The sequence below is a fragment of the Oryctolagus cuniculus genome, chromosome 4 (assembly GCF_964237555.1).
Source record: "Oryctolagus cuniculus chromosome 4, mOryCun1.1, whole genome shotgun sequence".
Lineage (NCBI taxonomy): Eukaryota > Metazoa > Chordata > Mammalia > Lagomorpha > Leporidae > Oryctolagus > Oryctolagus cuniculus.
Window position 1 is genome coordinate 13,553,595 of NC_091435.1, and position 25,028 is coordinate 13,578,622.

The 25,028-nt window shown below is 42.8% G+C and overlaps 1 protein-coding gene across 17 annotated transcripts in view; it reads left to right on the forward strand.

Moving 5' to 3' along the window:
* Positions 1 to 25,028, forward strand: part of TIAM1 (TIAM Rac1 associated GEF 1) — a 445,843-nt gene that overhangs the window by 268,361 nt on the left and 152,454 nt on the right. For all 17 annotated transcript variants that reach the window (XM_051819218.2, XM_051819217.2, XM_070071883.1 and 14 more), the window contains one exon: positions 19,428 to 19,595. Coding sequence is in view for 5 of the 17 variants with exons in the window: in XM_051819224.2 (XP_051675184.1) it covers positions 19,542 to 19,595 (54 nt within the window). In the remaining 12 variants the exon portion in view is untranslated. The remainder of the gene's footprint in view (positions 1 to 19,427; positions 19,596 to 25,028) is intronic.

A 25,028-nucleotide genomic window follows, 5' to 3' on the forward strand; every position in this document is an offset into this window, starting at 1 on the left:
ATATGAGGATTTCAGTTGAGGGGCTATCAGGACTGATCAAGCATCTAGTCCAGGGGCCGGTGCTGTGGCGTAACGGATAAAGCTGCCACCTACAGTGCTGGCATCCCATATGGGTGCCAGCTACTACACTTCTGATCCAGCTCTCTGCTATGGGCTGGGATAGGATGACTCAAGTCCTGGGCCCTTGCACCCATGTGGGAGACCTGGAAGAAGCTCCTGGCTCCTGGCTTTGGATTGGCACAGCTCCAGCTGTTGCGGCCATCTGGGAAGTGAACCAGTGGATGGAAGACCTCTCTCTCTCTTTCTCTCTCTCTCTCTCTCTCTCTCTGCCTCTCTGTAACTCTGCCTTTCAAATAAAATAAATAAATCTTTAAAAAAAATAAAAAAGAATCTGGACCAATCTCAGATTGGAACTAAAAGGACTTGGGTTCTCTCTAAAAAGAGAACATTTTTTTTAAATTCTTAAGCCAGGTATTTGAGATAGAAGAGGCATGTATTTCAACAGCTCAGTGTTATCTCTTTATTTTGCAGCTGATTTTGCAAAACAGGATTTTTAAAAATTCATATTTCATCATTTTTCCCTGTCTTAAAAATAGAGGCTTGATATGGGGCTCTTTTAGGGGAAATCCCCTTTTGAAAAATCGTGCATTTCAAATTTAAATAGCCCAAAGTTTGAAATTACCTTTTGTTGTTTATCTAATTAAGATTTAAATTAATCTTTTGAATGAGTTTTTCTGGAATGAGTATTCTCATGATTTCATGATAAAATTGGGGCCAAATGCCCAATATTAATCCCCAGAATTAGAACTGTTTTCTTTCCCAAGGATTTTAATAGTATTCTGACTATGGATTGCAAAGAATATTAAGAGGACCACCATCTTCTTTTTCCTAAGTAATCATAAAATCCAACTTAAGAAAATTCATAGTCAAATAAGACTGCTGTCTTACCCTGTTGCATGTGTTCTCAAAAGACACACGTCCTTTTTACCTTTGTCCTATTAAGGGCGTATATTTAGTTGTAAAAAGTTTTAGCTGCATCAGCATACTCTGGGCATCGGGCCAGGCATTTCTCCATTAGGGGTGGATATTGGCACAGCCCTGAAGATGCCATTTGAACACCCACATCTCATCAGAGTGCTTGGGTTTGAATCCTGGCTCCACTGCTGTCTCCTGCTTCCTGCAGATGCAGACCTTAGGAGGCAGCATGTGATATTTCAAGTATTTGGGTCTCTGCTACCCCTGTGGGACACTCAGATTTGAGTTCTGGGCTCCTGGCTTTAGCATTTGTGGACTGAGCTTGTGGATGGATGATCTCTATTTGTCTAGACACTCTGCCTTTCAAATAGTTTTTTTTTTTTTTTAAGATTTTATTTATTTTAGAGGTAGAGTTACAGATAGTGAGAGGGAGGGACAGAATGAAATGTCTTCTATCCACTGGTTTGCTCCCCAAATGTCTGCAATGGCTGTAGCTGGGCCAATCTAAAGCCAGGAGCCAGGAGCTTCTCTCGGATCTCCCATGGGGGTGCAGGGACCCAAGTGCTTGGACCATCTTCCAGTGCTTTCCCAGGCCATAGCAGAGAGCTGGATCAGAAGAGGTGCAGCTGAGACTAGAACTGGTGCCTGTATGGAATGCCAGCACCGCAGGTAGAGGATTAACCTACTGTGCCATAGCGCTGGCTCCTCAAATAGATAATTTTTAAAATTCCATTAAGTTGACCCCATCCTTGTTCATTGCACCAAATTCATTGTGTGACACCTCAGTCTAGGGCCTTGTATTTTGCATTTTGAATCCTTATTGTATCTCTCCCTCCCTCCCTCCCTCCCTCCCCACGCATCCAAATGAAAGCTCTTTCAAGCCCTTGAAGGGGTCTTAAACCTTCAGGTCTCAGCCTCCTACATAGCCATGTCTTGCACTGAGTGAGTGCCCGGCATACCCTGAGACTAAACTGGATTGAGTTGAATTGAGATTGAGATCTGGAAGCAATCATTGAAGGAATTTATTTTTTCTTAGATGAAAAACGACGTCAAGATCTTATTTACCTTTATGGAAAACTGAGCCGAGCTGGGTGGTACACACAGATGGCTCGTTGTTCCTGGGAGTGTGAGGACAGAGTGAGAGAAACAGAATGAAACAGGAGGCTCAGGAGCTGGCACCCTGGTGCCAACATTAGTTCAGGCCGCACACAGTCCCCACCTCACTGTGCTTGTGCTTGTTCCAGCGAGGCATCAGCAGAAGCAGAAGGCTGGTGTTATTTTGATCACCAAGCTGTATTTAGTGAATGCCCTTGATTAATCCCCCTCCTCCTTCTTCTCATGGATTCTATTTTGAATGGAAAATCACTACTGGAAAAATAAATCCCTACGTTGATTATGTGCACAATACCTTCGCTTTTTGGGGAACCCAACAATTTTTAAAAGTACTTGCTAGAAGACTCTGAAGTCAGAAATTAAGTGATACATTCAAAGTTTACAAGTTATTCTGGTGCTCAAAAGGGAAAACCAGTTACCTGCCCCTGTGTATGTTCTCTCATTGGGCCCCTGGAAATTCATACCCCCTGCCCTTATGGAGAAGCAAAATCAGAAAGGACTCTTTAAGCTCCAGCTCTCAGTTTGTCTCCTCGCTAGGTGGAGATTTTTCAGAAAGGAGCATTCTTAGGGCTTGGAGGAGCCATCAGCGACTCTGGTGCCTTCTGAGGACTGGTTTGGTTTAAATGTGGACTTGTCAGTTCTAAGTAGCTGGGAGGAAATGCTTTCCCAGCGTGCCGCGTTAGTCATGAGCAGGGAGTAGGAGGGTGTTGAACAATCGTTCTGACCCTCTTCCCCATCGCTGTGCTTTCAAGCTGAAGTTGAAGCCCAGCTGCACTGGAATTGAGGACTTGCTGCGGACACCCCCCGCCCCGCTGCCCTACCCCGCTGTGTGCCTGAAGTCTTGGCTCAGAGGTGGAAGAGGGTGGTGATTTCAGATCCAAGGCTGGAGCAGAAATACCATTGGTAGGGCAGTTTGTGTACCCTGGGCCTCTGCAATTTATGTGTGTGTGGGAGGGGGTGTTAGAGATGGGCTGTTCACCAAGCAGGAGGTGAGGTGTAAACACCCTAGACTGTGTGTGTTCTCCAATCTGGTAGTGCATTTTTTATACTGTTTTTCATGGTAAAGAAAAAGAGATTCACAAATTGTTGATTGATGGCTGCCAAGAGATATCATGCAGTAGTCTAGACATATGCATATAAGACAAAAATGTTGTCCCGGAAGCCATGCCACTCTCCTCAGTGATCTCGACATGGGCTGTGGCCCCCTGAAGCACCCCCAGGAGTCTTCCCTACAGAACACAGATCAGGTGGACTTGTGGGCTGATAGAGTCCATCAAGAGTCCTGGCCGGATAGTCTATTGTAAATGTTCCGTGGGAGAAGAAATTGTGTTCTTTTTCTTCTTTTGGCTCATATGGATGGCATTAGTAGGTACCAGAGCAAAGGTCTGTTGGGAGAAGGGTGGTGGTTCGTTTTATCTGTTGGACAGGCTGTGGTCTGCAGCTGTCATGTCAAATACCATGGCGACTCCTTATCTGAGGAGAACATATCCCAGCCCTCTCAGCAGATGCCTGAAACAGTAGTTAGTATGAGCTCTATACAAATTATGTTTTCTCCTACATGAATATACCCATGATACAGTTTAATTTAGGCACAGAAGGAGATGGACAACAATAATTTACCATAGATCATAGCAACCTTAGTGTACGATGACTCATTTCTTTCCTTATGTTGAGTACTCTAACCTTTTCCCTTAAAGGACATACTCTGTGGCTTTTCTTTGGCATATACAAATTATCAGCATCACCACTTTTGCACTCTTGCACCATTGTTAAATAAAGTAAGGGTGACTTGAGCACAGCACTGGCTATATTTAGCCAGGATGGGCTGCTAACAGGCAGGTAGCAAACACAGCCTGGGATATGCTGGATGTGGAGTGATTCACGTCCTGTGCAGGCAGAGCAAGATTGTGTGGGATGTCATCACTCTACTTGGAATGGGTCACAGTTTAAAAACCTGTGGGTTCTATGTTTCTGGAAATTTCCACTTAATATTTCCAGATTGTGGTTGACCGTGAGTAGCTGAAGCCATGGAAAGAGGAACCCTGGGAAAAGGGGGCCCACTGTTCTAGCATAGAGGCTACTTTAGGGGTGACTGACATTCACATCAGTAGAGGCCGTGTAAAGCAGCTTGCCCTTTGTGCCTCAGCTGATCAGTCAAAGATCTGAGGGCATAGAACCAGTTGTGCCTTTAGATGCTTTTGGACTCAAAACTGCAGTGTCTTCTCTTCCCCAGGTCTGCAGCCTGCTTCCCTACCTTGCAGATTTCAAACTCACCTGCCCCCAGCATTGCATGGGTCAGTTCTTGAACACCCATCTTTCCATCCTTCCAAATCTGTAGATTGTCCTTCTCAGGAGAGCTCTAATTCAGGTGTGTCTGTGTCTGTGGGCATGTGTGCTGGCAAGCATTATAATGCTGTGCTCCCTTCCCTCATGGAACTCATGATGCTACCAGAGGAGAAGAGCTAGGATAAGTAGTCACATAACTGGGAACTGGGGATTCACAGGAGAAAAATAATAAATAAAATCTTGGAAAATCAGAGCTTTGCAAAGGTTTCCCAATAAAGCACTTCAATATGAAAAGAGAATAGACTTAAAAACACTCCATCCATGTGCTGTTTTATTTTGTGGGACGTTGAGTGTTTCATCTTAAAAATTCATGCAAATAAACAGTTTTATTCCATTATCATTCTGTCCCTGTACCCTTCCCCCCCCCCCTCCGCCCCCCCCCCCTTTGCCCTCCTTAACCTACGAGGGGAATTTCTGAGTAAAATGAGCTGTTCAGAGAGGTTTTCCGCTACTCCTATGACTGTTCTGTCTTCTGGGTGTGCTGAGGGTATTTGTGTCACAGTTAGCAGACAGGGGTTGGAGTCATAGCATTCTCGAAGGACAATAAGTGCATCTTAAATAGGTAGTTTGCACACATTGAGTGGATTGTGCAGTAGAGGGAAATCATAGTGATGGGGATTTTTTAAAAAAGATTTTATTTATTTATTTGAGAGGTAGAGTTACAGACAGTGAGAGGGAGAGACAGAGAGAAAGGTCTTCCATCTGCTGGTTCACTCCCCAAATGGCTGCAATGGCCGGAGCTGCGCCGATCCAAAGCCAGGAACCAGGTGCTTCTTCTGGGTCTCCCATGCATGTGCAGGGGCTCAAGGACTTGGGCCATCTTCCACTGCTTTCCCAGGCCATAGCAGTCTAGGTGGGTTGGAAGAGGAGCAGCCGGGACTAAAACAGGTGCCCATATGGGATGCTGTGGAGCATTAACCTACTGCATCACAGCACCGCCCCCAGTGATGGGGATTAAAAGCAAGGAAGTCTGGATTGGAAGGATAGGGTTAGGGAAGGTAGATATTTCAAGGGCCTTGGGGGGAAGACAAAGCAGAAGAAGGAGAAAGGAGAAAGGAAGAAAGGACATGCGTGAAGCCCAGGAATAGCGTTTGCATGTGCAGTGCTGCACATGATGCCCTGTGCACCCTGTGGGGAGGTTTCCTGTTTTACAGATGGAAGAAGTGGTTCATATGGATGCCAACTGGTTAGTGCAAGGGCACAGATTCATTAAATGACAGATCTGTCCAGATCCATCATCTGTGTTCTGTGTGTACATCATGCTGCCTTCTGGGAGAAATTGTAAGCATGGGAAATTTTGACCCTGACTAATGTTACTGTCTGTGGGATAGGCCCAAGGAGCTCTCCAGCAGGAGGCTGGGAGAAGTGATTTGTGCGAAGACAGATTTAGGTAGCTGAGGCTAGAGGACCTGGATGAGTTTGTGAAAGAGAGAAATACTCTATGGAGAGTCAGGCAGAAGTGTGTGGGCAGAAGCTGTAGCTGAGGCAAGAGGATTATCTGAGGAGTACAAAGGCATGAACCCAAGGGAAGGGAGTAATTTTTGGAGGAGCTGCTGATCTGTATGGTCACATGCCCATATGAACTCCCAATGTGAGCTACTTCCATGAGCACTGACTTCTGATTTGGGGGCTGGTGAGAAACAGTGGATTTCTTCTGGAAGATACAGTCAGTTTTCCCCATCTCTAAAGGACCAAAATTTTATTAAAATCGTTTAAAAATAACTTTTATACTTATTATTAGCCTGTGTTCTTCCATGCTAGATTAACTGAAATTTCTTGGCTGCGTATCCTGCCTGTGTCTGAAATAACCCATATTGAAAAAAACAGTTATGATTGAAAACCTATTTTTCACTTATTGCATCTTGGTCAATCATGATCCATTGTACTGTTTTGTGGTGGATTGGGATGAATCTTATCATTTTCTTTTTTGACATATGGCGTTGTTTTATTAACTACTGGTGAAGGGATATTTACTAGTCTTTGTTGCAAAAACATAATTTAATGGTTTGTAATGAGAGCTGATGCTGTCGGTGCATAATTTCATGGCAACACAAGGTTTTCAGCAGATGTCCCCCAGGATAGCCTTGCTCAATTCTGCAGTTTGGACCCCTATATGGTGTTTCTTCCTAGTAAGACTGAAATGGAGATAAAGTATAGACTGTACAGATGGGGAGACTGAGGAATGTCTCAATAAACAGCCTCAAGAGCAGCAGAACTGGACAACACATTTAGGCAGATGTAGCATTTACGTAGCTGACTGGCTTTTGCTGCTAGATACTTCGCTTGCCACCTGCCTACCCCACCTGAGTTTTCCATAGCTGCTTCTCCTTAGGTTTGAGAACCATCCTCTGTTTCCCAGAGCAGAGGTCTTCCATGTTGGATGGGTTTATCAGGGCTAGCAAATTTCAGAATATGTATTTCTTTTTCTCTTGCATTTAAATTTCTTTATGTTTCTAGTTCTTGAAATATATTATGCACTTATTATACACAAGAATTTGAAATGTGTATAACTTACTAGAACAGTTTATATGTATATGTTGTGCATTTATTAAATAAATAAATACTGAGTCACTAATGCTGTTTTGGGCAGGCATGTTTAGCAGCATTTGATTGAATGGGGCTACCCATAGAGCCACTTATGTGTTCCTGCACTGACCAGGCACACTGACAGATTCTTAGAGGCCAGGCCCCGTGTCTATCCCCCTTGCTCTTTGTGGGATTCCATAGCTATTACTTGGCAGTGAATGTTAAGCTTTTAAGTTAGTTGCTGTCCTACAAGAAACAGATTTGCTTTGTGATTTTATGTATTGGTTTTCTGCGTGGAGACTTGGTTACCACTTTTACAGATACGTTCCCATGACTCCCAGGAGCTGTCTTTTTGTGGCAAGAGAGATTATCCTATATGACTTCAGGGAGCGGCATATGTGCTTTCTGATTTTTTTTCCCTCTTTTTTAAAAGATCTAACTTGCAACTACTTTCATGTAGTTGCTTTTTCTTCTCTCCCTATTCGTCAGTTGGCTGGAGTGAATGTCAGTCACTATTCAGCCAAAAGGTCTCGCACCAACTTTTCAAGTGAGACTTGGATGTCCTTATGTCTTGCCTTTCAGGGCTGCAGCCCAGTGGGTCTTTTGCCTTAACTAAATCACTTCTTTACTGAAAAACCAAAGCCCAGATAAGAAAATCTTGTGCTTTCTATTATGATGCTCCATGGTTTTTGAATTGAGCAGATTAACAAAACTTGGATTTATTTTTAGGTGTAGGGAGTATAAAAACTACCACAACATCCTCTTAGTTTTAAAGAGACTGGATGCTCAGAAAGCCTGGACTGTGTTGTTTGGACCCCATGGTTACTGAAAGTCTTTTCAGCCACTTTGCCACTGCCTTTCCACATGGTCAGCTCTCAGCCTTCACCATCATTGACATAAACCGGGGAATGTTCGCTTGAGGTCTGCTTGGAGTTGTACAACTGACTTCTCATTTACTCTCTCATAGAAATGTTGAGTGATTGCCCTTAAATGCTATATTTTTGTGAAGCGGCACTTGGATGCATGTACTGATGCATTCTGGTTGCCTCTCACTATGATTTTGTTTAGCTTTGGAACGTTGCTTACCATTGATGATCTCATTTAAATAAGAAGACCAATCCTGATGTGTGGTGAGTAAAGACCTATAAACCTAGAGCTTTTTGGAGGCTGGATTCCAATGTGATTTGCTTTTTTACTTTATGACATCAAGTCACAGCTATTCTTTTTGAAAGTTTATGTATGTATGGGTATAGGTATGTATGTATTTATTATATATGTATGAGAGAGAGAGAATCTTCTATTTGCTGGTTTGTTCCCTGAATGCTCACAATAACCAGCACTGGGCCAGGCTGAAACTAGGAGTCTGGAATTCAATCCAGGTCTCTTATATGGGTGGCAGGGATCCAAGTTGTTGAGCCTTCATCTGCTTCCTTCCAGGAGAAGGGAGGAAGCTGGATTGGGAGCAGAGCCAGGATTTGAACCCAGGCACTCTGATATTGGATGGGGCACCTCTACTGGCAGCATCTTAACTGCTAGACCAGGTACCCATCTCGAGGAGGCATCGTTTAAAATTTTTATGTTAAATTATTGATGCCATTTAATCCATTTGTTATTACACATGTTGGCTTAAAAAGCAGTAGAAGATGCAGTTGGCTATTATTTGTGTCTGTTCTGGTGTCCTTCCTAATCTAAGCTTTCTGGGAAATGCTGTGATCTGAACATTTGTGTCCCCTGTGGGCTCGTCTGTTGGAACCTAATACCCAATGTGAGCATGTTAAGAGGTGAGCCTTTGGGAGCTGATCAGGTCAGGAGAGCAGTGCCCTCATAAACGGTGTTCGTGCCCTCATGAAAGAGCTGGAGGGCTCCTGTTCGCCCCTCTCCATCTTGTGAGAATGTGGCAAGGAAGTGCTATCTGTGTGGAGCAGAACCTCACTGGACATTGAACTGTGGGTGCCTTGATCTTGAGCTTGGACTTCATGGTCTTCAAAGCTGTGAGCAATAAATTTCTGTTGTTTCTAATCACTCAATCTAAGGTATTTTGTTATAGCAACCCCAATTGAGACAGGAAGGTGATTTAAAAAAATATTGCTGCCCTAGAGGGCTTCAACCTTGTTCCTTTGTTTTGAGGTCTTTTATGGAATGGACACTGAACTTCCAGTAAGGTCACTGCAAGTCAGTCTCTCAAGAATAGGATTTGCGAATCGGTTGCTCAGGTAGAACTCAGCATGGTACTACTGTTCCCTTCCATGTTCTCAGTTACCAGACTGGGAGCTTCAGAGGAGTCTCTGTCTGCTTCTCCCTCCTTCATTCCTCATTCCTTGTGATTGACTGGTTACAGTAAGTCTCCAGCTGTTGAAGGCTATCTGGGATTGGAAACCATGCTTGGTCATGTCCCTCCCAGAATGCTCACATCTTCTCACATCTCTTGTGTAGCATGCGTAGCCCTGACCCATTCTTTTAGCCTCATCACCTCCAGTTCATGCACTTATTTCTCTACAGCACTGAGCTGATGATACTTTCACCACTTTTTTTTTTTAAACATTTATTTATTTGAAAAACAAAGCTACAGGGAGAGAGGAGGAGACAGAGTGTGTGTGTGTGTGTGTGTGTGTGTGTGTGTGAGAGGGGGGGGGAGGGAGAGAGGAAGGGAGAGAGAGAGAGATCCTCCATCTGCTGCTTTACTCCCCAAATGGCTGCAACAGCCAGAGTTGAGCCAATCCTAAGTTGGGAGCCAGGAGCTTCTTCCAGGTCTTCCACGTGAGTGCAGGATCCCAAGGACCTGGACCATCTTCTACTGCTTTCCCAGGCACATTAGCAGGAAGCTGGACTGGAAGTGGAGCAGCCAGGACTCCAATCAGTGCCATAAGGGATGCTGGCACTGCAGGCGGTGGCTTTACCTGCTGTGCCACGGCGCTGACCCCGATACTTTTACTTCTTAGAGCCTTTGCCCAAAACTTCTCTTCTCCTGGAATTTTTTTTGTCTTTCATCTTTTGTGCAGATTCTCTCCCATCTCTGTTTATTTCCTCCTGTCCTCACAAGCTAACCAAATCCTGTTAACTGGGTTCAGCTGATAGCTTCTCCTGGCAGCATTGTCTCTTTCTTCCTGTCATTCACTGTTAACAGTTCCAGACTTGCAGCCCCGTCTCAGAGTGGGTAAATGTCAGTTGTTTTTCCTTGTTGCAGAGATGATAAGGAAATGTTCATTTCCTCATCCCACATATACAATAAGTGCTCAATGGATGTTGACTGAGTTGACTGAATGGTCAATAATCAGTCAGAGTCTTACATAAATACTTCACTCAAATGATTCACAAGCAGTTTTTAGGTAGTCATAAGTATTGCTACTTAGAAATCAAGTTTTATATACTCTCTTTCATAAGATGTGCTACTCTATTATTTTATGTTCCACTAAGAATAAAAGAAAATGGTTTCAGTTAAACCACAATACACCTTTGTGATTGTGAGATGCATTCAATTTCAGAGATGTTAAAGGAAAAAAAGTGTCTTAGAATCTGCTAAACAAAGAATTATGCTGTACCTGTTAGAGCTTGTAGTCTTTTTTATTTTATTTTATTTTTAATTTTTTTTGACAGGCAGAGTGGACAGTGAGAGAGAGACAGAGAGAAAGGTCTTCCTTTGCCGTTGGTTCACCCTCCAATGGCCGCTGCGGCTGGCGCACCGCGCTGATCTGATGGCAGGAGCCAGGTACTTATCCTGGTCTCCCATGGGGTGCCGGGCCCAAGTACTTGGGCCATCCTCCACTGCACTCCCTGGCCACAGCAGAGAGCTGGCCTGGAAGAGGGGCAACCGGGACAGAATCCGGCGCCCCGACTGGGACTAGAACCTGGTGTGCTGGCGCTGCAAGGTGGAGGATTAGCCTAGTGAGCCGCGGCGCCGGCTAGAGCTTGTAGTCTTAATTGTATAAATGCCAAACAATTTGAAGTGATTTGCAAATAAAAAATGAAGGGCATTTTGAAAGGTTTTATCATTTTGTGTTGTGTTGTTTCCCCAGATTTTAAAGGAGGAGAGAGGGGATAAGAACATCTGGGGCTAAGTATGGAGGGAGTGACTCTGGCTTCTGTGGTTTTTGAACCCTGTTCCATCAGTCTGTCTTCTTCTGATGTCTGACAGAGTCTTCAAATTTGAGCCATAATTTTTTCTTTTTATTATGATTTTTTTTTTTATTTGAAGATGGAGTTAGACGGTGAGAGAGAGACAGAAAGGTCTTCCTTCTGTTGGTTCACCCCCAAAATGGCCACTATAGCTGGAGCTACACCGATCCGAAGCCAGGAGCCAGGTGCTTTCTCCTGGTTTCCCACATGGGTGCAGGCGCCCAAACACTTGGGCCATCCTCCACTGCCTTCCCAGGCCACAGCAGAGAGCTGGACTGGAAGAGGAGCAGCCAGGACTAGAACCCAGTGCCCATATGGGATGCCAGCGCCACAGGCGGAGCATTAGCCAAGTGAGCCACGCTGCCAGCCCCAACCCCATAATTCTCTTTGAAAAGATAAAGACCTATGGGTGAACAATCACCTCCATTTTGAAAATGCTTGGTAGGAATTCCTTAAAAGGTTAAAATCATGTGCTTCAAGGTACAAGATTTATTTGAAAGGCAGAGTGACAGAGAGAGAGGGAGAGAGAAGGAGAGAGAGGGAGAGAGAGAGGGAGAGAGAGAATCTTCTATCCTCTGGTTGTCTCCTCAAATACCTGCAACACCTGGGACTGGACCAGGCTGAAGCCAGCAATCTCGAACTCCATTCAGATCTCCCACACGGGTATCAAGGCCCAATTACTTGGGCCACCAATTGCTTCCTTTCCAGGTGCATTAGCAGGAAGCTGTATTGGAAGCAGATTTACCTGGGACTTGAACCAGCACTCTGATATGAGACCTGGCATTGCAAATGGTGGCCTAAACTGCTGTGCTACAATGTAGGCCCCTAAAATACCATTTTTTCTTAAAAGAAGAATGTCACATTTTCTGGCCAATCCAAATGCGGTGGCATCAGTGACACAGCCAGGGAAGAAGTGGCAGTACCAGGAGGGGAGGGATTCTTCTGAATGGGCTGTATAGGCTCCAAGTGTGAGGGACCAGCAAAGTGGATTTGTCATGCTTTCTCCCAGTAACCTCAGAGAGTGTGGTAATGTTTATTCTCCTGTCTACACTGCAGGTTTTCCTAGCCCTTGTAGCCGACTGGTGTAGTTGCCACAGAGTCCTCCTGTCAATCTGTGTGAGGAGGCAGCTCCAGGTTGGGCAATGGTGCCTTGTGGGTGGTTGGGGGAGTGCAGTTGTGGACAATGGCCATGTCCAGTTTTGCTTGGACGTGAACCCTTGTCTTTCTGGTCGTGTTTTGGGCTGCAAGACTTCCCTCCTGGCCACATGGTAAGAGAACAGGTTAATGGAGAGGCTCAATTGTGGAAGTCAGAGGCCATTCTAGAAATGACAGCTTGCACTTTCATACTTTTAGAACAGTTGGAGGAGGTCTCCGGCTGGCAGCAGCTGCCAGGACCCAGAAATGTGGCTTCTTCCATGTGTGGTGCAGCATCAATGGCTTCCATGGGACCTGGAGGTGGGGCTGCCTAAAGGATAAGTCCTGGGTACTTTGATTTTGGAAAATTGTTGACTAAAGTGATTTTATTTTGGTGTTGGTGTGTTCTCGGTAATATAACTCTGGTGTGCAATTTAAGGATTATACTTTATTACGTTTTGTAGAAGATATGAAAGCTCTTTCAACAGAATGCCATTCTTTCCCACATTGCTGTTACTGGCACTCAGCTGTCCTAGTTCTGTCTAACTGGGATCTCCCTGTGTCCTAAACCTCAAGGTGGTGAAACAGTAAAGGACAGATTTCAGCCTAAAAGGTGACATTCATCTCAGTTTCCATTTTGTTTTGGGATTAAATGCTCTGCTCTCTGTCCCAGTGACTTGGGTGTGCTTTTCTGACGTGATTCAAACCTCAGATCAGTAGTTGGGCAGGGAAGTGCCAGCCCAAAGCTATGCTCAGGTCTCTACTCTTGAAACCTTGGGTAGAGTCCTCGGGTTTTTAGTAGTTTTATGGCTTTAAGAAATGAGAATGGTGCTGCTTAGATTTTGGGGAAATCATGTGATTCTCCTGGCATGTCCTAAAAAGTTGTTAAACCCATTGCAGCCAGCTGGGGCCTCATGCAAGCCATTGCTAGGTCAGACTGTATGGGTGTTTGGTAGTCTGATGGCCCTTGGGAACTGGTCGTTTCCAAACATCCTCAGATGACAGTGGTAGGGAGCATCACAGTACATGATGTAATGTTGGAGTCTGGGGCATTGGCGGTTGCCAGTTGGAGGTGTCTGAGTGTAGTTGCAGGATGATAAACAGCAAGAACTTAGGGAAACTTCGAAGAGTATTTTGGCCTAAAGCCATGAACACAGTGCCAGGCAGATAGTAAGTAGTAGGCTTTCCATAAATGGTAGATCTCCCTGAGTCGGAGGAAGCACACTACTTCATTTTGAAATGCACTGGTTTTACTCCTAAGGAATATGTTAATGTCTTTGCAGTGGAACCTGTTGGTTAAGTATTGCCAAAGAGTCACTGCTCTAAAATTAAAGTTATTATTTTAGTAGATAGCTCCTGAGCTTAAAAATATTGAATGTACTAGGAAGTTACAGTGCTCCAAATCAGGGTGGTCTGTGGATAGGGTATCCTTTTAGGGTTTTATTTGACTGATTGGGGTGTTTGTTTATGTCTCTCTTAAAATAATGTTTGTTAGGCTAAAACCATTTCATTTATGGTTTAAGGAGTAAGAATTTATAGCTCCTCTGATGATTCATTCGTCTGTGCAAAGGGGTTGGTTTGTCACTGAGAATCCTGGAGTTGTGCCAGAGCCCTCAGTGGTCCTAAGGCTCACCTGAGGGCCTCTCCTTTTGTAAGTCTTTGCTGGAATCTCAGCTTTCACAAAAGCCAGTCAACCAGACTCTTGGAGGAACTGTTTCTTTATCCCAGATGGGGTGTGGTCACCAGCTACACTAAGGCTGAGCTGGAGAGCCCCACCTCCAGGAGCCAGCATGTTCCCATATACTGGGCAGCATCCTACCTCCTCAGAATGTCTGTTGCCGAATTGGCAGTTTGAAAAATCAGTTGTTGAGATGAGAAACATGTATGTGAAATTTGTCTCAAGCACATGCAGAGAATGAGGTTCATTCCATAGCTCGTCATACCCCCCTGGCCTGCAAGGGCCACCAGTGGAAATAGCTGTTGGATCTTAGGACCAGGAACATTCGTCCTCATTCTGAGTTGATTTGAACTTTGTGAAATTTTTTTAAAAAAATTTATTTATTTATTTAAAAGTCAGAGTTACACAGAGAGAGGAGAGGCAGAGAGAGTGGTCTTCCATCCGGTGGTTCACTTCCCAGTTGGCTGCAATGGCCGGAGCGGTGCCAATCTGAAGCCAAGAGCCAGGAGCTTCTTCCGACCTCCCACGTGGGTGCAGGAGCCCAAGGACTTAGACCATCTTCTACTGCTTTCCCAGGCCATAGCAGAGAGCTGGATCAGAAGTGGAGTAGCCAGGTCTCGAACCAGCGCCCATGTGGGATGCTGGCGCTTCAGGACAGGGCATTAACCCACTGGGCCATAGTGCCGACCCCCATGTGAAATTTTTTCAAAAACATTTTATTTTTTTATTTGAGAGGCAGTTAAAGACAGAGAGAGGGAAAGACAGAGAGAAAGGTCTTCCATCTGCTGGTTCACGCCCCAAATGGCCTCAAAGGCCAGGGCTGGGTGGATCCTAAGCTAGGAGCCAGGAGCTTCTTCCAGGTCTCCCATGCAGGTACAGGGGCCCAAACATTTGGGTTATCTTCTACTGCTCTCCCAGACCGTAGCAGAGAGCTGGGTTGGAAGAGGAGCAGCTGGGATGTGAACCAGTGCCCATATGGGATGCTGGCACTGCAGGCGGAGGCTTAGCCTACTACACCACAATGCTGGCCCAATTTTGTGAATTTTATAACCACCCTGTCTTCCCTATTTGAGTGGCTGTTATCAAGTTTCTTGTTACTTGAGCTGGTGTGAGTTCAGTAGGGTGTAGCATGTTCCTCTAGGGTGGGTGTATCCTCTCCATTTGTTGTAACCTTTGTGTTTCCTTTATTGTCCCAGTAGTAATTGCTTTTGCCCTATTTTACATTATACAGCCTTGAAAGACATTCTTGAGTTCTTTTTTTTTTTTTTTTTTTTGACAGGCAGAGTGGACAGTGAGAGAGAGAGACAGAGAGAAAGGTCTTCCTTTGCCGTTGGTTCACCCTCCAATGGCCGCCGCGGCCGGCGCGCTGCGGCCGGCGCACCGCGCTGATCCGATGGCAGGAGCCAGGAGCCAGGTGCTTTTCCTGGTCTCCCATGGGGTGCAGGGCCCAAGCACCTGGGCCATCCTCCACTGCACTCCCTGGCCACAGCAGAGGGCTGGCCTGGAAGAGGGGCAACCGGGACAGAATCCGGCGCCGCAACCGGGACTAGAACCCGGTGTGCCGGCGCCGCTAGGCGGAGGATTAGCCTAGTGAGCCGCGGCGCCGGCCGAGTTCTTTCTTAAAGTTAAGAAAATGGTGAATTTTCTTTAACCTTAATTTCTAAACTATTTAAATTTTCTAGTGCCCTATATCAGCTGTCCATCTATCTACTCGTCTGTCCATATATCCATCCAATACTGATTTAGGGTCTAAGTTTGAATATTGAAAACTAAGTCTTTTTGGTGTTCACCACATGTAACATAAATATTCAGGATTTTGATCCATGATCTTTGCCCCCTACTTACTCCTTTAGGTCCAGGGTAAGGGTAAATTTCCAGATTCTCATTAACTTATTAGTTAAGGAGCATTTGGGGAGCACTAAGCCATTATAAACAAAGTTAAGAACTGTATACATAGTTTGTAGTGCTTGATATCATTCTCTAATTTCTTTATTGTAACTACCTTTCGGGTAGGAGTCCATAAAGTAGATAATATTGCATCCTCATTTTTCTAGGTGGTTTTTGGGTAATTTACCAGTCTAAGGTCACATAATTTAGTACGTAATACAGTCTGGGTATTTTGAGGTCAAACACAATACTCTTTTCTCTATATACTCTGATTTCTTGGAACTCACAAGGATTTAAAAATGACAGAAAGCCCCTTATGAGTACTTTTGAAGGTGAAAAATAAAATTCTGGTCTAGCTGACTTTTTAAGAAAAGCCATGGATTAGATGCCATAGGCACAATATTTCTGACACTTCTACTTTCTTCCATTAAAACATACTACAGGATTGGAGCAGTAGGGCTTCTCAGTCCCATCTGTTTTGTAGATTTTGAAGCCTGAGATTAGTTTTGGTAATACTGTCCCCACCTTCAGTACACACATTTTGCTGTGAAAAGTGGTTATTTGACCTCTGACACAGAAATTGACTGTGAGTTGAGGATGAATCAGAGCAAGACCTAAAAACTTGCGTAGTCAACACATCACTGGGGGGCAGCTGAAGGGAATGTGAGCAGGCAGACTGGTCCTGCTGGATTTCCTCAGCCTGGCGTGTGTTTGTGTGCAGGCTGAATGTACCTCTTCCAGTGCATTAGTGAATTCCCCATATTGTTCTGTGATAAATGTAAGGTCACTGATTTGATTCAACTTGTAACATAGATTCATTCGCAGTGAAATAGGTATCCTGTTAAGGAAGATCCCATGATAGTGGCCCTGACCACAGCACACTCCTTATGGTTTACCAAGTGTTAAATGATAGTGGAAATGATGGCTAACATCTATTGAGAACTGATTATGTGGCAGCTGTGAGGCAAAATGTCTAACATAGATTATCTCATTTAATGCTCTTAGGAAGTATTATTATCTCTACTTTTGAAGGGAATAGACTGATATTGAGAGTTTGCCCCAGATCACTCCATAAGTAAAGATTTGACTTTCAAAGCTAGAATTGACCTATGAGGTATGACTCCAGGCCCAGACTCCTAACACTGAGGTTGGTATATAGCTTTTTGAAGGCAAAATTAAATTCTTTACAGCTCTTGAAAAAAAAAAAAAAACACAAAGTATTGGTAATTCTTGAATTGCTAGGCCATACGTTAACAAGGATGTGGGCATTAACTTGTAATAAGCCAAGTCAGTCCTTGTTGACACATTATGACCTTAGCATAGAAAAAGTTGGTTGAAAATGGAATTAAGGCCTAGTGCTTAAGATGCTGGATAAGATGCCTGCATCCCACTTCAGAGCTCCTGAGTTTTGTTCTGGCTCCAATTCCAGTTCCCAATTTCTCCTAGTACAGTGGTGTGGCTCAGGTAGTCGGGTCCCTGCCATCTAATGGATATATGGATTGCATTCCCAGTTCCTGGCGTTGGCCCTGGCCCATCCCTGGCCATTGTGGGCTTTTGATAAATGAACCAGTGGAGCCCTGCCTGTCTGTCTGCCCTGTGCGTGTGCCTTTGTGTGTGTGTGTGTGTCTGTTTCTCTCAGAAAAAGAGACATGTTCTCTGTCTCTCCTCTCTCTCCATAACGCTGACCTTACAAATAAATAAGTAAATCTTTAAAAAGAGATGTTTATTTTGATGCAAGAAAAATTTAAAATCTCATGTATAGTTTTTTCATAATACACATTTTCCATGACTTTTTGAAGATACCTAGTCTATAGATTTCAAAATAATTTATACCAAAATGAACTTATCTTTTAATTTTACTTTCCATACACTTTTTGAAATACTACTGTAACTGCTAATTGCAAGAGAACAAAGGTAGAACTCTTTGTGAGTCCACATTTTGGATCCATTCCACAGCCAGGTTCATGGCTAATTTTTTCCCCCACCAACATTAGAAAAACATTATAGAAAGCCCAATTGATTTAGTTTTCTTTTGTGTCTTATAAATAATGCTCCATAACTGTCACCTTCGTCTCCATATTGTTTTTCTGCTCAGAGACTAGAAGAATATAGATAGAGAAAAATCGTAGTTCTGGTAGATAGAATATGTAATTGTTTTTAAGTATAAAAAATGCATTATCAGCCTCCCTTGTGCAGGTGGAAGGACATGCAGCCTGCAGGCCTCCTTTGCCAGCAAGAAACCAGCCTTGCAAATTATTGGCAGCTGGCACAGTAATGAGTCCATTTCAATATAAATGGGCTGTTGCTTATTAATTTGTGCCAGTTCCTAAGCAATTCAGGAACTGCCTTGAAAATTTGGAAATTTGCAGAGAGCAGTTTAAGGTAGATGCTTAGGAAAAGGGAAGGAGCAGGGGATAGTCATGGGGGAATTATGAAAAGGGCACATATTATGGGGCTAATAATGAGGTGTTGCAGAGAACTTGTGTTCCCTTCCTGCAAGCATGAGTCACTAACTTCATGGTTAAATAACACATTTTCCTAGATAAAGAATTGTAACTCTGGCTATTGTTCTGTTCTATAATGATGTATATATTTGTTTACTTGCAGCCTCCCTGTGTGTTTTTTTTTTTTCTCCCCATGAAATGGGCCATTTTTTCTATGTCTGTGCTCAAAGTATTTTGCATCTTAGTCTCCCACTTGGCTGAAACCACCAGCTATGAGTGGTGGGCAATCCAGGGAGGCAAGGTCAGCAGGCCAATGAGAGGATGCTGCTGTCCAAAGAAATTTTGCAGCCCTTTTGCAATCTTACCTCCTAAGGCAGGCTTCAGAAACAAAAAGAAGAGAAAATGGGCACTTTTGTTTCTGGAGCTGTCCTTATCAGACTATGTCCTACGTTAAACTACAGTTTGGATATTTTACCTAAATTCTTCCCTGGACATATTCTTTATGACTCTTCTGTGAATTTAAAGTCTGCCATTGGAAGAAAACATATATACAACCACATAGTCTGTTAATGAGAGGACTTCAAAAAGTTTGTGAAAAGTGAAAATTTTCAGATGGAAAATCAAAAGATCAGCTTATTTTGGTGTGGACTTTGTTTTTAGTCCCATGCATAGATTTTTCATAATATGCATTCCCATAGATTTCAAAAGATTTTACACCAAAATAAAATTATCTTTTATTTCCATTTCCTACAGACTTTTTAAAGTACTCTTATATTTAGTTCTATTGTCTTAGCATTTCTTCAACTCCCAGTATAAATATAGCTCTACTTTGAGAATAGCAGGCTCCTTTGATTCATTTTTCTGTTTGTTGAGACTCTTCTGATGATTAAGAAGGGACAATGGAAATCATTCCATAGTAACATGTTTTTGTTATCCATTGTCTTTATCTGCAGAGATAGATAAAAATGGTAACTTAGTTTGGAGGGCTGTTTATCACCATGAAGGTAAATTTTCTGATATGTATTTACCTAGCTGATTAAGCCTATCATTTGATATGTAGAGCTAAATGTAGATCCTGATTTGGTGTGTGTAACTTCATACACAGTTGGTATCGAAGAAGTGGTGAAAATGAAATTGATGGGAAATTCTCTTTCTTCTGGCTGATCATTTCCTTTCTGTTTTTGCGTCCTCTTCCACCCTCTCCTCTCCAGGTTTTCAGCGCATTATCCCAGATGAGACTGTGATGGCCATCCCGGGGAGCAGGTGCTGACACACTCCCCAGCCCTCGCCACAGACACCTGCCGCCTTCCCATCTTAATATCTAAATGCCACAGTGCTCCTGGGGCAAGTTGGGCTGGGGACCACTGTTGCCTTCTAAGGTAGGTTTCTCTGTATTTGAGCCTGTGAACGTTTGCATGAATTCATAGAAATGCTTCCAAGGTGGAAGGATAGGTACATTTCATACAGTTGAATTTCTTGTGATGTATGGAGCTCGTGGGAAAAAGAACTTGGGATCACTTCCTTGGATTAGGGTTGTACCCAACTGACAATTCAAAAAGCATTAGTATTTAAAAAAGAGAGAGAGACAGAAAGCAAGTGGTGGTGAAATCTTTTCTTCTCCTGTGAATTGCCCTCAGGATCTTTTAAATTTATCCCTGAGCCTCACCTTCTTTGTAATGGATTATGTTTGAAAAAGGACTTCAAAATCAAACTTCAAAACAATGATCTATTTTATTTCTGCTTTGGATCATCTTTAAAGAGCAAAAATAAACACAGTCAAAAATATGACAATCTTTTCTAAACCAAAGATCATCTTTTATTTGTTGTGAATTTTTCTTTGTTAGTGTCTTGTGTTAGGGCTGTTTGTGTGTGACTTGGCAAAACTGTTTGCAAGGGTTGTAAAGATGCAGCAAAAACTTTCAGAACTTTGTCTCAGTTTAATCTTAGCTCTTTTCCCCCCCTGTCTTCAAGCTCAGCCTCCAGTAGGGAAAAAAACAGGCTTGAAACCAAGACCTCCCACTAGAATCTAATTTTAAATTTGCAATCTGTTGTCTTGTGATTTTCACTTCAAATTTAACTTTGAAATAAATACATTTCATCCCTTTCTCTCACTGTTTCTGAGGTCTGTTTTCAAGTAGAGGAGGGAGATCGTTACATTCAAATTACGTTATTAATAATTATGACTTACATACATCATTAAATGTTTTATGGTTGGATTTCACAGTTTTCCTTAACAACAGCATAGAAACCTTGCTTTTACAGTTAACTTTCAACTTGAATACAATTTGAATTGGATTTTTTTGGGTTTACCACTGGGATCTAATGTTTTCATAGATTTGAAGTAGCCTCATTAAAAGATAAGCTCCATGATGTATGTTTCAATATAGAAGAGTTGGACTAAAAACTTCAGCATATTTAGGTTATAAATTCAAGGACAGGTAAGCTGTCATTCCTGCTATCAGGAGATTAGAATAAAATGGGTAGGGGGTATATAAAAATCAGACACAATGCCGTGCCTTTGAAATGGACAGATGAGTAACTAAATCTAAGTTCAGTAGTATTTTATTTAAGTAATTTCCTCCAGTCATTTGTTTGAAATGTGGGTTTGCTGTCATTGTAGCTGTCCGCAAGGGTGCCTACATTCTCACTCTTCAATTACTACACCCTCCCAACCCTGAAAAAAAAATTCAGTGAGTTAAAATGTTTTGTTTATTTCTTTCCTTAAAATGAATTACGTGCTTCACAGAGAAACTTTAGAAAGTACTCCCCCAAAGTATACCTGTGAAAAGGAAAATGACCCATAAGCCCTGTACCCAGAATAGTTTCTTTTAAAATTCTGACACAGAGTTAGCACATGTAGATATGGGGGAAGTATTTGCTTGTTAGTATCCTTAAAGACACCTTTAACCTGCTCAAAGTGTGCACCTCAAATGTGAGTACTTACTTAGTGAGAGTGAGGAGAGTTTTGCTGCAGAAATGATGTACCTCAGTGGTGGAATCATCTTTCTGATTATTGACACCTGAATGGGTAGGTCCTGGTCAGCTGCCCCTTGTGGGATTTTGTTCCTGAGCTGTGGGTAGGACAGCCTGCTGTCTGCCAGGATGAGTGTCAGCCAGGGGATTAGACACCCTGAACCATAAAAATATTACTACAGGTGCAGCATGCCTCAGTCAAAAATCTTAAATCCAAAACTTTTTGTTTTCCATCATGATGCTGTAAGTGGAAATTTCAATACTGTGAAACATTGTTTTATGCACAAGTTTACTATTTTTTAAATACACTTATTCTGTATTTCCTTTTCTCATGAATTTATTTTTTTGAAAGATTTATTTATTTTTATTTGAAAGAGTTACGCAAAGAGCAAGGGAGGCAGAAAGTGAGGTCTTCCGTCTGCTGGTTCACTCTCCAGTTGGCCGCAACATCCGGAGCTGCGCCAGTCTGGAGCCAGGAGCCAGGAGCTTCTTCTGGACCTCCCACATGGGTGCAGGGGCCCAAGGACTTGGGCTATCTTCCACTGTTTTCCCAGGCCACAGCAGAGAGCTGGCTTGAAAGTGGAGCATCCAGGACTCGAAATGGCACCCATAGGGGATGCCGGCACTGGAGGCACCGGCTTTACCTGCTATGCCACAGTGCAGGGCCCCTATGCACAAAATTATTAAAAATATCATCTAAACTTACCTTCAGGCTCTGTGTAGATGGTGTATACGAAACATTGGTGAATTTTGTGTTTTGATTTTGGTCCCATCCCCAAGATATCTTTTTCATTATACATATACAAATATTCCAAAATCTGAAAAGTCCCAAAATCCTAATCACTTCTGGTCCCAGGCGTTTTGGATATGCTCAACCTGTGTAACCTTCTTAGTCCTCCAGGTGTGGAGATCAATTCTAGATTTCCTTGAATCTTTTTATTCCCTCCCTCTTTATCCTCTCAACAATTTGTGGTTATGGAACTGTGTTTCATTGATCTGTCTGCTGAGGACTTTGACCATGTGTTGGCTTCCTATTAGTTGGAATATTTTCTCACACAGTACTAAGAAAATATAGCTTTGGGGTGATTGACAAATGCAGCAGACCTATTATACCTTGGATCACACAGTGTTTACCTTTATTTTGTGTATATGTTGTGTTTCTCTACTTGTATATCATCATTGAGGGTCATAGTGATTGTGTATACACATTGCAAGCAATTAACTTTTTATTTAAGAGTGTTTATTAATAATTTTATTTAAGAGTGTTTACCCCTACTTAGAAAACACAGTTATAATAACTGCTTTAAAAGTCTTTGTGGAATAATTCTAGATTCTGGGCCACTTTGAGGTTGGCATCTATTGATTGTCTTTGCCCTGGGGAACTGGCTAGATTTTCCAGGTTCTTTGAATGCAGCTTGGATATTTTGAATATTATGTTGTGAGACTCAAGTTCTTACTGAAGTCATCTGGAGAATATTGATTTTTCTTTGTTACTGTTTTCTCAGGCAGCCAACCCAGCTGGGACCGGATTGCAAATTCTGTCTCACCTCGGTCGGGTGGAGACTTTCACATCAGTTTAGATTTCAGAGTCTTTGCTATGCTACTTTGGGTTTCTGCCACTCATGCGTCACCCAGGGGTTAGTCTGAGGGTTGGGCTGTGGTTTACATGGTGATTCAGTTTTCAAAGCCTGTGCTGTCTGCTCTGGTTTAGTCCAGGTATGGGCATCTGAGGGGTGAGCCCGAGACTCATGTGGATTTACTTACTACATTAGGGGAGTTCCTTGTCCAGTTCTCTTTTCTCTGAGAGCCCCACTCACTCTCTGACTTACAAGGACCTGAGCAGAACAAGGTCTGTCTCATTTTTTTTCTCTTTCTACTTAACTTCACTCTGGGCCATTGGTCTGTTTGTCTTGTATTTCGTGATTATTTTTTGCTAGATCATGCCCAATAAATGCTTATATTTTATGTTAGTCATTGGAATTATAGAATATTCTAGGTGATTTTCATTTAAAGGGGAGGTGGTTTCAAATGCACTTCTTTTGAAAGAATCCTCACTTTTAAGCTAAAATTTTATTTAACAAGAACTGTCCTGGTAGTTAAGGCTTGGTTCGCTTTTTTATTTTGAAACAGTGATGTATTTGCAGCAAACTGTATACAAGAAATGTGACTATCACCTAGTCTTCTCTAATGATTGCATCTTACAAAATTATAATAAATTACAAATCCAGGAATTTGACATTGTTTCAATTAAGCATTGTATAATGCTTAATAGGCTAAAAATATCCCATGAAAGCAACCCCTGAGAAGTGACCACCTGTCTGATGTTTGTATGAACCATCGTAATTAATAAATGTTTGTATATATTGATCAAATTCCTTAAGATGCCTTTTAACTCCTTCGTAACACATTTAATTTGATGGGATTTAAAGGCATTTAGAAGTTACTCGTGGTCAAGTGTAACTTATCAGTCTGAAAGAGACACGATGGTGTTGGCAAGAAAGGAAAAGTCACAGTTATTCTATTGGCCTTGATTCCGTGGCCCTGGGGTATCTTAATCTTCAGATACCATACTGCTTTCAAATGATATACTTGCCTACTGCAGCCACTTTGTCTCCTTTGCCCCCATTTATCCCCCCACCCCCCGATCATCTTAGGCCTGAACATTTTTTTTCCTGGCTACCTTATGGGAAAAGGCAGCCTCTCAACTCTTAACCCTATCCCATCCTTCCTTCTATAATACAGCTCCAAAAGTGGGAGGAGGAGGACAGGAACTGAAGTTGAGAATTAAGTGGAATGAGACAGGCAGGAACAAACGCTTAATTCTTTCCCCCAGGTATTGGTGGGGAGAGGTAGTAGATGAGAAACACCAGGGAACATGAACTGAGCCCTGCAACCCAGTTCACAGATCAGGGCCAACTCAGGCCCAGTAGTGCAGACTGAGAGCTGTGTACAGGGCTGCAGGTGGAAGGAATGCTGAGAGCAGCAAGCTCGTTGGAAACCCATGCTCCACATCCAGTTGACATTGTGACGTGTTCTTGTCTAAATGTTATTGCAGTTGTGTGGGCTTTGATGTTTTAGATTAAGGTATATTTAGGCACTCATTCATCCCTTGGCATGTGGCAGGGATTGGTTCCCGGACCCTGTACAGATACCAAAATCCATGGATGCTCAAGTCCCTTCCATGAAATGGCATAGTATTTACTTAGAACCTGTGCATCTCTTCCCATGTACTTTAAGTCATCTCTAGTTTACCTATAATACCTAGTGCTCTATAAATGCTGTGTAAATAATTATTATGCTGTAGTATTTAGGAAATAGAAGAAAATACATGTCTTTGCATATTCAGGGCAGACATGTTTTATTTTTCCTCAAATCTTTTCAATCTGTGGTTGGTTGAATCTATGAGTGTGGAACCTACAAATAGGGAGGGATTTTTTTTTTTTTTTTAATTGAACACCCACTTCCTTTCAGGCTATGTTCTAAGCAATGAGGAGTCGGCATAAAAGAAAATGAGTAAAACTTTCATCCCTCTTAAAGCTTGGGTTCCAGTGTGGAAGGATAGAGAGTGAAAAAGAAAAGTAAGGGGCTGGCATGATGGAGTAGTGGGTTAAGCCATTGCCTGTGGTGCTGACATCCTGGGAACTGGTTCAAGTCCCAACTGCTCAACTTCCAATCCCACTACCTGCTAATGTGCCTGGGAAAGCAACAGAAGAAAGCCTTTTGGATAAGGGAATCCTCAGATGTATCTAGATGTTGGGCCTGGAAACATGACCAGTTTTAAATTCCCTGAATTCTGAATTTTAGACAGTGGCTTACTTATGTAGAATGTTAGCAGTCCC